The sequence below is a fragment of the Amblyomma americanum genome, chromosome 4, assembly GCF_052857255.1.
Source record: "Amblyomma americanum isolate KBUSLIRL-KWMA chromosome 4, ASM5285725v1, whole genome shotgun sequence".
Lineage (NCBI taxonomy): Eukaryota > Metazoa > Arthropoda > Arachnida > Ixodida > Ixodidae > Amblyomma > Amblyomma americanum.
In genome coordinates this window covers 12668034-12681611 of record NC_135500.1, presented here as the reverse complement: position 1 = coordinate 12681611, position 13578 = coordinate 12668034, and the positions used below count along the sequence as shown (strand labels likewise).

At 49.5% G+C, this 13578-nt stretch overlaps 1 protein-coding gene across 1 annotated transcript in view; it reads left to right on the top strand.

Annotated features, from left to right (window-relative positions):
• LOC144127799 (uncharacterized) overlaps positions 1 to 13578 on the top strand; it is a 482923-nt gene that overhangs the window by 221544 nt on the left and 247801 nt on the right. The window contains exon 14 of the mRNA XM_077660716.1: positions 294 to 466. Coding sequence (XP_077516842.1) covers positions 294 to 466 — 173 coding nt within the window. The remainder of the gene's footprint in view (positions 1 to 293; positions 467 to 13578) is intronic.

Sequence of the window (13578 nt, the reverse complement as noted above, 5' to 3'; positions counted from 1 at the left end):
TTAACGTCCCGAAGCGACTCAGGCTACGAGGGACGCCGTAGTGAAGGGCTTCGGGAATTTCGACCACCTGGGGTTCTTTAACGTGCACTGATATCGCACAGTACAAGGGCCTCTAGAATTTTGCCTCCATCGAAATTCGGTTGCCGCGACCGCGGTGGGCGGTGATATGGGTGCATTGGCAATATGGGCGCATTGGTCGTATCACACCGTCCCTTTGGCATCCACCCTCTCACTTCACCTTGGAGATCACGCTGCAGGTTATGACAGCGGTTTTCCTTGGTCTCGGTCTGCAGCATTCCCAGCAGCAGCAGCAGGACGTGTGCGAGATATTCCTTGAGTGCCTCTGCCTGGCCTTCCGCCTGGCGGAGCAGGAGGACAGCGGCGGCGCCTTTGCGGCACGACTGCGGGACGCCTGCCCGGCACTGCTTCCTTTCCTGTGGGACATCAGGGCGCACCAGAAAGAGCTGTGAGCATTATCAATCTGCACGTCGACTGGACGCAGTTGCTTGTATGCACACTTTTCGTTCAGAAAGGAAACATGGCGCAAATTTCACGGGGCTTCTGTGAGAGACGCACAGGTTGAGGTTGTTGCAAGCTGCTGGCGGGATTAACCTTGCAGCAATCTGCCAGCAATTGCTCTCCTGTAGTGACAGAGAAATGCTAACTCAAGTTCACAAATCAGGCACATACCTAAGAACTCCCTGTTCTGCATAGCTATAAGCACAATCACGTGCAACAGTTAGTACTCAAGTCCTGCTGTCGCCATCGGAAGTCCAAATCCGAGTTCTGGAGAAACTTTAGAAGAAGGCGGGAAACCTCTTTTCTGCATGAGAAACGCACAGCACGAGGTGGTGTCTTTCTCCGGGATGGAAGAACGTGCAGCCCCCTTCAGCCGCAATGAGTCCACCTCACAAGTGCAATGCTACCATCCCAGCATTGTCGCAGTAGTAAAACACGTGCAGGAAAACCAATTCAAAGAGGTCAAATTCATTGTGATACCTTGATTTCTGAAACCAGTAATGATGACTTTCTTCTGGTCTCATCTTTGGGTGCTGGTTAAATGTTGGATGACGGTACTGGTAAAAAGATCGAGATACTAATCAATCCGTAAAAGCTCTACATGACTACATTTCATCTGCGTTTTCGTCCGCTAACAATTCTACACCCACAGTTTTGTAAACCCATAGTCAAAAAGAAATGCCGGAAATTTAAATTAACCCCGAACAAATCTCCAATTTAACCAGTTCACTCAAGCTCTCATCATCTGCAGGATATGACCAAATAAACAGTAAACTCCTCAAAAACACTATCATTACCTATCATTATCATGGTGCAAATTTCACAATTTCACAAATTTCACAAATGGTGCAAATGATGCAAATCTTAGTTCCTAACACACTTAATTCAAATGAATGGTGGTGTGAAAAAGCCTGCTATAAAAGAACTGTTTTCGTGAGAAATTTTCTTAGTCATACGGAGAGTAATGACAGGTTTTTCTCTTAAGTATTGTTTGTTCTACATGCTTGTACATCCTCACTGTGTCTCCTTATGAACAGAAAATTTCGCCTCTCTATCTCTATTATCTCATAGTGAACATCATATTTTGTTCTCATGTCTGTTACTTAGAACTACTTAGTAGCGTTGTGTTCTTGATGTCTGATCATGATTTCATGGGCGCCTGCAGCTTGCAGGCGTTGCGACGGTGAGTGGTGACGCCGCGGGTTCCCGAGCATCCGCAGGGACATCCCCGCAAGGGGATGATGGTGAACAGTGCATCACCACGGACCCGAGCACCCACGCTTCGCCGTGCGTGGCATCGTCGTGTCCGGGGAAAAGGGGATCCTGGTGGTTGAGCCGATGCCGAGCGTTTGGACCTTTAAGGCCCCTCGGCGGAAGCAACACACCACTTTGGCCCCAGCTTCACGTAGACGGCACCTCCGGCCTGACCCGACCGGGGGAAATCGGCAGTCGCCTTTTCCTATCCTACCCTCTGTCTTTCACTTTCCTATCTCTTTCTCACAACTCTTCTGTCTCCTACTCACTTCTTAGTTTTTTTTCACTTTTCATAGGCGGCGAGGGTTAACCTTGTGTGGCCAACCACCCTGAGTTGTGTCGGATTTGGTTATAGTTGAGGTGTACAGCTGGCGTGGGCAGGACTTGCGTTCAAGTTCCTGTCCCGTCCCCTTGTTGGACTCCATGGTGGGTGGCTGGCACCATGACTGAAAAACTTCATTTTTTATGGCTCCCCCCCTTTCAAAACCCGATCGCTCTCTCAAGAGAGGGCGGAACGAAGCAGCAGACTTTTTTTCAAAAAAGAAACCGACATTGACATTCACCAAGTTCTATGTTATCCACAGTGAAAGTAATGAAAAACAAGCACGAATAGTTTCTCCGTTCCTTGTGTCTAAATGCCTAACAGATACCCTGGGCCCTGGCTACAAGGTGTCTAAAATGGCCAGCGGAGACTTATTGTTAGAACTCCTTGACAACACCCAGAACTCGAAAATCGCAAACATTGCATCCATCGGAGAAATCCCAGTTTCCATAACAGCGCACCGATCCCTTAACTCAGTCCGTGGTGTCATCTCAGAAAATGACTTCATACACCTAACCGAAAAAGAATTGCTGGAAGGCCTGTCTGACCAAAATGTCACAGATGTGTACAGAATCAAAATCCGGAAAGACAACAAAGAAATAGAGACAAAACACTTGGTTCTAACATTCAATACAAGTACATTACCAGAAACCATCGATGTAGGATACGTAAAAGTAAATGTCAGGCACTACATTCCAAACCCACGAAGATGCTTCAACTGTCAGAGATTTGGCCATGGCTCACAGAGCTGCCGCGGCCACAAAACGTGCGCAAAATGTGCTTCCAAGGATCACGTTTCTGAGGAATGTGACGCAGCCCTGCGCTGCGCTAACTGCGAAGGAGAACATGTTGCATACTCCAGGGCCTGTCCGTCCTGGAAGAAGGAAAAAAGATTATCACGATAAAAACCAAGGAAAACATTTCATTTAGAGAAGCAAGAAGGCAATTTGCCGTTACCAACCAGTTCTCCTTCACAGCAAAATCCAGCTTTGCTGATGTGGTGCGCAGGGGCGGTGCACCACACAGCACCCCGGTGCCTGCCGAGGCCACTTCCATCGAGCCAATGGCAGGGCCATTCACGCCCCAGGCAGGGTCAGCGAAAGCTGCCCTGCCAATGTCAAAGCAGGGAGCACCGGTCCATGCGTCGGCATCCCGCTGGACAGTCCCCCTACCGGGGGAGGACTGAAACCCACAAACCCGCGGCTTCCCCGCAGTCCTCCAGTGCCTCTCGTGAGGCGATGGATACAACTTCCACTCCGCCTGCTTTGCAGCGGCGGAACAGCTTTCTTGAACGAAAAAAAGACAGGCCCCTAATAACGGGCCCACTACTTAAGTAAATCCCCTTTCATTTCCTCTCACGGCATAGTCCTTAATCAAATCCCAGATCATGAAAGCCTAATTATCCAAGTAAATTGTTGGGGCCATTTATTCACAGTGTGTGCTGTTTACAGAGCACTGTCGTGCTCTACTGATTATTTGTTAGGCTTTACAATCACTTATGCCTGCTTAAAAAAGACCGCCTCATTCTTGCTGGTGGTTTTAATCTTCCCGAAATCAATTGGAGTAACCCAAAATCTGTTTTTGATGTTATTGAAAACCCTCTGACTGATATTATGCTTGCGTGCGATCTTGTGCAAACTGTAACTGATTATACTCGGGAAATTGGAAATGCCCGTTCTACTCTTGATTTAAACTTTGTCAACAGGAATGTGTCTGACTATACGGTATCGGTAGACGCTGGCATTTCTGATCATCATGTCGTAAACTTGTCTTTTCGAATAGCAAATCGACAAGGCCATAAGCAACAACCTGTTCGTACTGTCAAAAACTTTTTACGAGCCAATGGCCAAGCCATTCTGGACACCCTGTGGCATTTTTCTGATAATCTATGTGGTGATGTGAAATCATTATGGAAGTCTTTCATGGAAACTGTAGTTTTGCCTCGAAACTCATGTACCAAACAGACGTGTACAAACTAACAAAAAGAACCCATGGATTACACGAGAAATTATTCACATCCATCGCAAGCTAAAACCTGCTAAACGTAGCGGTCATTTCAATAGCACCCATCAATCCCTTAAAACTGCGCTAGCCTCTCACTTATCCGAAGCAAAAGCAAAATACTTCACTCACTCACTCCCGAGGTTTTTAAAGGATAGACCTGAGAAGTTCTGGCGGTACCTCAGCGAAACTAAAAACGAGCCGAGTCAATTATCTGTTAATAATTGCATTTCACATGACCCGTCCGTTATTTCCAACTGCTTTAATCAGTACTTTCACTCTGTTTTCACCACGGCACACGATGACGTCCAGTTTGATTATTCGCTCCCGGGTCTATCACCCGATTTCATTACGTACGAAGGTATTTTTAATATGCTCCTCAGCCTTAAAGTGAAGACCTCTGTCGGCCCTGATAATGTACGTAACGTATTCCTACGTCGCTATGCGGAACCCCTGGCCCATATTCTTACTCATCTGTTCCAGTTATCATTTCGAAACAATGTTCTTCCTGACGATTGGCGAATGGCTCAAGTGATTCCGGTTTTCAAAAAAGGTGACCGTCTTGATGTTGGAAACTATCATCCAATTTTATTAACCTCCAGCATATGTAAACTCATGGAACATATCGTGTCTAACTTCATAATTGCATTTCTCGAAAAACACAATATTTTGTCGTGTTTCCAGCATGGATTTCGGAAAGGTCTTTCAACTGTTACTCAACTGGTAACTAGCATTCACGAAGTGGCATCCTCTATTGATAAAGCCGAGCAAATAGATATGATATTCCTAGACTTCAGCAAAGCGTTTGATCGTGTCTCACATAGCAAACTAATCCTAAAACTTCAGAACATTGGTCTTCCTCTACCCATAGTGAAATGGATTCAAGCCTACCTCAGTAACCGAAAACAGTTCGTCCACGTCAATGGCTGCTCCTCTGAAATTTTACCGGTCGGCTCTGGGGTAACTCAGGGTAGTGTCCTTGGCCCTGTTTTATTCTTAATATATATTAATGACATCGTTGCCTCAGTTGACATCGCATCTGTTAGTATCAGGCTATTTGCAGATGACTGCGTTCTGTTCAAAACTATTCGTTGTACCGATGACCAAATTGCTTTGAACAATAACCTTAATGCTTACACTAGTGGCGTAGCCTTTGGTCTATGGAATTAAACCGAGAAAAATCCGTCCTTCTTCAGGTTACTAACAAGAAAACCCCGTTTCAGTTTTTGTACAAAATCAATGAATATCCAATAGTTCAGGTCGACGAGTATAAATATCTAGGTGTGACGATAACTAATCACTTGAATTGGATGAGCCACATTAATAAAACCTGTGCATCAGCCTTTAAGAAACTAGGTTTTCTTCATTTTAAATTAAGATCAGCCCCTTCCCATGGTAAGCTGCTTGCATTCAGTACCCTAATCAGACCTCAGCTGGAGTATGCTTGTGTAGTATGGGACCCTTACTTGAAGAAAAACATAACCAAACTAGAAATGGTACAGAGAAAAGCCGTTCGTTTCATATTCAATTCATATGGTCGATTAGATTCACCTTGTCTCTGATGAGTGCTAACAACATTTTGACGTTAGGAAGCCGACGAATGATTTCCAGGCTGCGGTTTCTGTATCTGCTCAACAATCACCAACTTGGCATCAATCCACAATTGTTCATTCATCCACGTGTGAGTCGTCAAACTCGGCACTCCCACCGTCACAACCTGGAACCAATCTTTGCACGTACTAACAGATTTAAAAATTCTTTTTTTCCACGCACTGTCACCCAGTGGAATGCTCTTCCAAGAGATGTTTTTTCCGCTGATAATGTAACAGTTTTTGAAGCAAGTGTACGAAAAACCCTGTGCTGATTTTTTCCTTTATATATATATTTTTTTGCTTTAATGGTTGCCGATTCATTTTCCCCTTTTCTACTTGATATCATGTGTTTGCACTGCACCCTGTTCATTTTATATTTTGTGATTGCTTCCCAATGGTGGCGCTGAATTGCATTTTTTGTGACCTGTATTGCCCTTCCTGCTTGGTCTTCAATGACTGCAGTATGTTTTAAATAAATAAATAAATAAAATAAATACATAAACTTGGCTTTTTTAATCCATTGGAATTGTAGAGGACTTATGCGGAATTACAGCGACATAACACATATTTTAGGGTCAATGTTACCCACAGGTTTATGTCTTCAGGAGACCAATCTTGGTCCACAACATGTACATATCCTGAAACATTATAAAACCTTTAGACGCGATCGAGAGCAGGCAAATCGGCTATCGGGAGGCGTCGCGATAGTCGTTCAAAGCGGCGTCCCTGCTCAAGAAATTAAACTCAAAACAAAACTTGAGGCGGTTGCAGTCAGTATCGTAAGCTACAAAACACTAACAATCTGTTCCGTATACATTCCTCCACATTTTACGTTAACTCTCCATGATCTACAGCAACTGATCCGGAGCCATATCTGTTACTTGGGGATTTCAATGCTCACTCCTCCCTGTGGGGAAGCGAACGCTGTGACGCTAGAGGTCAAATAATCGAATATTTTATCCTGACGTACAATGTATGCCTTTTAAACACGAAAAAGGCCACATACTGTTCCCCAACGTCTGGGAAAATGAGCAGTTTAGACCTGTCTTTTTGTTCACCTTCTGTTTTTAGCGATTTTAAGTGGGACGTTTCAGACAACGCGTTTGGGAGTGATCACCTACCAGTTTTTATAAGCCTATCATCCTCACCTGCAGTCATCCCAACCAAACCACGGCGATGGAAGCTACATTTAGCTGATTGGGCGTTGTTTAGAGAAAAGGCCAGATTAGAAGACATTTACTCAGAAACACTTAGCATAGATGAACTCAATGAAATTCTCACAAAGTGTGTCATCGATGCTGCACGGCTAGCTATTCCCCTGTCCACAGGCGTGGTGTGCCAGAACCACAAGGTATGGTGGACGCGAGAATGTTGGGAAGCCAAAAGACAACAAAATAAGGCCTGGGGTGTATTTCGTAGGTATCCTACTCACGATAATCTAATAGTTTTCAAAAAGGCAAAAGCTAAAGCCCGATATATACGGCGGAACGTGGAAAAAACAAAATTATGTGTCTTCAATAAACAGCTCGGTAACATCAAAAAAACTGTGGGAGCAGGTCAGAAAAGTAAATGGCAGCTATTCCCCATTCACCCTTCCTCTGCTGACGGATCCTGGTATTCAGACAAGTATTAAAGAACAAGCAGACATTTTGGGGCAACATTTTTTTATAGTTTCTAGTTCTTCCCACTATACACAGTCATTCTTAAAATACAAAAACACAACCGAAAAACAAAGGCTCCTTACGGCAGGCAGCACAAACAAGCCTTACAATAATTTGATTACACTTCAAGAAATACAGAGAGTACTGTCTATAGGTAAACAAACTGCACCAGGCCCCGACGAAATTCATTATGAAATGCTGTCCCATCTATCTGAGCAATCTGTAGAAGTTCTGTTAAAATTTTTAACAAAATATGGGTAGTAGGGAAAATACCAGCTGCTTGGAAAAAGCCGTTATTGTTCCATTTCTAAAACCAGGAAAGCCACCAACCTCCCCTAACAGTTACAGGCCTATAACCCTTACAAGCTGTCTTGCCAAATCTTTTGAGAGTGTTATAAATATTAGAATAATGTTTATTCTAGAATCCTGAGAGCTTCTTGATGTCCACGAATGTGGTTTTAAAAAAACATGTTCCACAGTCGACCATTTAGTCCGCCTGGAAAACACAATCCGAGAGGCCTTTATACACAGGCAACACTGCCTTTCAGTTTTTTTCGATATTGCCACGCTGCTGACTTTCTGCCGGCGCCACCTGGAGGTCGAACTGTGTTCCCGAGCGCGTGGCCGAACGTCTTCTTTGTCCAGAACGAGCGCGGCGGTGTTGGAAAACCTCGCCCGAGTGAACAGTTTGGTTCTCTGTATTTTCGCCGGTGACATTTTTGGTGGAGCCGTGCTGGGTATCATCCCATGTACGCTGACCGGGACGATAGCCCTGACGCTTCTCCCCGACGAGCAGACGCCACACCTGTCCACAAAGCTAGCCGTCGCCTGCGAGGCCTGCAACCCGAATTTGAGCCACTCACGATTCCTGCTCGGGCCATGACTTCCGCCACTGGCAGCCAGACAGGTCAGTCCTTCGGCAGTGCCCCGCCGTTCGTCTTTCTTGCACCTCGGTCGCCACCATCCTTCCACGGCGACCGGTTCGAGGATGTAGAAGATTGGTTGGCCGGTTTTGACCGTGTGGCCGCGTTCAACCAATGGGACGACGAGCGAAAGCTGCTGAACGTGTACTTCGCACTGCAAGACTCGGCGAAAACGTGGTTCGAGAACCACGAGGCGTCCTTCTCTAACTGGGCAGCTTTTCGCCGCGAGGTGCTCGCCACGTTCAGTTCGAGCGAGCGAAAGGAGAATGCCGAGCTTGCCCTTCGCTCCAGGTCACAGCAGTCCAACGAGAGCGTGGCCATGTTTATTGAGGACATGACCCGCCTCTTCAATCGGGCCGACCCAGCCATGCCCGAAGCTACAAAGGTGAGGCACCTTATGCGTGGGGTAAAGGAGCAGCTGTTCGCTGGCCTCATGCGCGACCCTCCGAGAACTGTCGCCGCCTTTGCCAAGGAAGCGACGACCATAGAACGTTCCTTGCAGGAACGGAGTGCCCAATACGGCCGTCAGGCAAATGTAGCGGCCGCTCAGTACTGCACGTCCTTGCCAGGCCCCGGGGATGAGGCGCTGCGAGCGCTTGTGCGGAGCATTGTCCGCGAAGAACTGCGACACCTCCACTTGAGTGCTCCGTCAGAAAGCGTACCTTCGACAGGCGATGTTCTCCGTGACGAAATCCGGCGAGCGGTGCAGCCACCCCCAGCACCCCTTTCGGAGCCGCACGTAATGTCCTACAGCGATGCCTTGCGCCGACCTGCCCCGGCGCCGCAAGCGTTTCGCCCCGTTGCCGAACCACCACCACCCCATCGTTACGTGCGTCCCATTGAGCAGCAGCAGGACCCGTGCCCTCCATTCCGCAAAGCGTACGTGTGGCGAACGTCCAACGATCGTCCGCTCTGCTACCACTGCGGGGAGCCCGGCCATGTTCTGCGGAATTGCCCGTACCGGCGGATGGGTCTGAGAGGATTCCCACCGGACGCGCCTCGACCGCGCTATGGTGAAAGACCGCGGGACATAGAGGAGTACCTGAACTCTCAAGTGCCGCCCCCGACCTCACAGCGGCGACAGTCGCGATCGCCATCCCCGAGGCGCTTTGCTACGCCCAGTCGGCCCTCAACCTCCGGTCAGTTCGGAGGCACGTCCCCTCGGCGGGAAAACTGAAGACGGCGTCCTCCGGGGGTAGGGCCGCCGCCGCTGCACGAAGTCAACAGCCTCCACCCGACGATTGGACGCGACGGCCCGAGCGTCAACGACCCGATCCGACGACCCCACCGACGTGCTGCGAACGATTAGTTTCCGCTGAAATTTTAGTAACCGTCGACAGTTATGAACTGACCGCACTCGTCGATACCGGCGCTGATTTTTCTGTGATGAGCAGGGAGCTAGCCATGACACTCCGTAAGGTTCTGACGCCTTGGTGTGGACCCGTGATCCGCACTGCCGGTGGCCATGTCGTGACACCAATCGGCGTCTGCACTTGCCGCATCCAAATCCATGGTCTTACTTTCACCGGCTCCTTTGCCGTGTTAGCTGACTGTTCAAAGGACCTCATACTGGGCATGGATTTCCTTCACGAGTATGGTGCGATATCATAAACCTTCAGGAACTCATGGTATCTTTTTCCGCCCAGCGAGCCGTTAACACAACCACCGAGCCCTGTAAAGTAATGTTGCGCATATGTGACGACCACATAACAATCCCTCCGCGAGCCAGCAAGTTCGTCACAGTCGAGTGTACTGACAGCACCGGCGCTCTTGGCATTGCTGAAGCGAACATGTCCCTGCTACTCGCTCGGCAAGTTTGTGTCGCCCGAGGCCTAGTAGACCTTGCCGATGGTCGTACCGAAATCTTAGTCACGAACTTTACTCGTGAACCCCAACATTTGACGAAGTCAGAAGTCGTCGCTTATTTTGACGAGCTTGGAGAGTGTACGAGGCAGTGCTCTTTATCCACCACGTCAGACCTCGCCGACGCGACGGCTACAGCCATTCCGACTGACGTGAACCCGCACCTCTCGGCCAGTCAGAAAAACTGCGTGCAAAGCCTAATCTATTCCTTCCGCGACTGTTTTGCGGAAACTTCCAAGGTCCGACAGACGCCGCTTACCAAGCATCGAATTGTCGTTGCTGACGACCAAAGACCAATTTGCCAGCGTCCTTATCGCGTGTCTTCCAAAGAACGCGATGCCATCCGCCGCCAAGTTACACAGATGCTCCAGGACGACGTCATCCAACCTTCCACGAGCCCCTGGGCATCGCCTGTTGTTCTCGTCACGAAGAAAGATGGCACCCTCAGGTTCTGCGTCGATTACAGGCGCCTGAATACCGTCACGAAAAAAGATGTGTACCCTCTGCCCCGAATTGATGATTCCCTAGACCGCCTGCGCCATGCCACCTTCTTTTCATCCCTCGACCTCCGCAGTGGGTATTGGCAAATAGAGGTCGACGAACGCGACCGAGAGAAGACCGCCTTTATTACGCCAGACGGTTTATACGAGTTTAAGGTACTCCCTTTTGGCTTGTGCTCGGCCCCAGCCACGTTCCAACGAATGATGGACACCGTGCTGTCCGGTCTGAAGTGGCAGACATGCCTCGTATATCTTGACGATGTCGTGATCTTCTCTGACACGTTTGATGAGCACCTGAAACGCTTGCGTGCTGTTTTCGAGGCCGTACGTTCCGCTGGTCTCTCTCTCAAGCCAGAGAAATGTCACTTCGCATTTCAAGAGCTGAAGTTTCTTGGTCACATTGTCAGCGCACGAGGTGTTAGTCCAGATCCCGAAAAGACGGCCGCCGTAGCTGCCTTCCCTAAGCCAACAGACAAACGGAGCCTGCGTCGTTTCTTGGGCCTCTGCGCGTACTATCGCCGGTTTGTTCCCAATTTCTCCCGGCTAGCAGAGCCTTTGACCCGCCTGACGAAGGATTCTGAATCCTTCATCTGGGGCCCAGACCAGGACAGCGCCTTCACAGAACTCAAGTCCCGTCTGCAGTGTACGCCTGTGCTTGGCCACTTCGACGAAGAGGCCGACACTGAACTGCACACTGATGCTAGTAACGTTGGCCTCGGCGCGGTCCTTGTTCAGCGGCAGGATGGTCTAGAACGCGTGATTGCTTACGCCAGTCGCACTTTGTCCCGTTCAGAAGTCAATTATTCCACAACGGAAAAGGAATGTCTAGCTGTGCTGTGGGCCGTTACGAAATTTCGTCCGTACTTGTATGGCCGCCCGTTTCGGGTCGTGAGCGACCACCATTCACTCTGTTGATTGGCGAACCTGAAGGATCCCTCGGGGCGGCTTGCTCGATGGAGTCTTCGGTTACAAGAATTTGATGTCACCATCGTGCACAAGTCTGGCCAGAAACACAGCGATGCTGACTGTCTATCTCGCGCCCCAATCCTGTACCCCGCTGACGAGTCCTACGACGATTCCGCTTTTCTTGGTGCTCTCACCACGTCCACCCTTGCCCAACAACAAAGGGCCGATTCTGACCTGCTGCCCCTCATAGAATACCTTGAAGGAATCGCCCCATCTCCACCTCGGCTCTTCAAGCGCGGACTGTCATCGTTTTGCTTGCGCGATGGGGTACTCTACAAAAAGAACTACGGCCCAACGGACACTGTCTATCTGCTTGCAGTGCCAGCTGCGCTTCGCGACGAAGTTCTGCGCGCGTGCCACGACGACCTTTCTTCGGGCCATCTCGGGTTTTCCCGCACGTTGGCGCGCATACGCACCAAGTACTACTGGCCCAAGCTTGCTGCGGTTGTCCGCCGTTACGTCCGAACCTGCCGAGAATGTCAGCGCCGGAAGACGCCACCGACTAAACCAGCCGGGCTCCTGCAGCCTATCGATCCCCCGCGCCTCCCATTTCAACAGGTCGGCATGGACTTACTCGGTCCGTTTCCGGAGTCTTCCATGGGTAACCGGTACATTGCTGTTGCCACTGACTATCTCAGCCGCTACTGTGAGACCAAGGCTCTTCCCCGTGGTACCGCCGCCGAAGTCGCAAGTTTTTTCATTCATAACATTGTGCTTCGTCACGGAGCTCCAACGGTCGTATTAACTGACAGGGGAACCCCGTTTACGTCGGCACTTACGAACGAGGTACTTCGACTCAGTGGCACCAGTCATCGAAAGACAACGGCTTACCATCCGCAAACCAACGGACTGACTGAGCGGCTTAACAAGACAATTGCCGATATGCTCTCTATGTATGTCGACGATGACCACGCGAACTGGGACCGGATACTTCCTTACATAACGTTCGCGTACAACACTGCGCTTCACGAAACGACGCGCTTCACTCCTTTCCATTTGGTGCACGGTCGCGAACCCTTGACCATGCTGGACGCCATGCTTCTTCCGGATCCTACTCCCTCTTCTGTCGTGGATGCCGACCAATTTGTCCGTGACGCCGAAGTTGCTCGCCAAGTTGCTCGACAGCGAATCCGGTGCCAACAACAACGCGACGCCGAGCGTTACAACCTCCGCCGCAGGGAGGTGATTTACACACCCGGTGACCAAGTCTGGGTGTGGAGCCCAATCCGTTTGCGAGGGCGCTCCGAGAAGCTTCTTCGCCGTTACTTTGGTCCGTACCAGGTGTTACGCCGCCTCAGCGCGGTGACCTACGAGGTGCTCCCTCAAGGAACTGCCCGGTCCTCTCGACACCCGACGTCCGAGGTCGTCCACGTGGCGCGAATGAAGCCGTTTTATTCCCGTTAGCCCCGGACCGAACCCCGCCATTACCTTTCGCCTTATTTTTTTTTCTTCCCCTCGCGTGCGGCATCGAGTCGATGCCTCTTAGATGGGAGGGGCAATGCCACGCTGCTGACTTTCTGCCGGCGCCACCTGGAGGTCGAACTGTGTTCCCGAGCGCGTGGCCGAACGTCTTCTTTGTCCAGAACGAGCGCGGCGGTGTTGGAAAACCTCGCCCGAGTGAACAGTTTGGTTCTCTGTATTTTCGCCGGTGACAATATGGAGAAGGCATATGACACGACCTGGAGGTTCGGGATTCTTCGCGACCTGGCAGAGCTTGGTATCCGCGGGAGGATGCTGAAATATTTGAGCGACTTTTTAACCAGCCATTCTTTCCAAGTTCGTCTCGGCGCAACCCTCTCAAATAATTTTACTCAGGAAAACGGCGTTCCTCAGGGGTGCATTTTAAGTACTACATTGTTCATAGTAAAAATGAATTCTTTAACCAGTATAATTCCACAGTCCATTATGTACTCGGTCTACGTTGATGACCTTCAAATTGCATGCACATCTTCTAGCCTGGCAACTTGTGAGAGACAA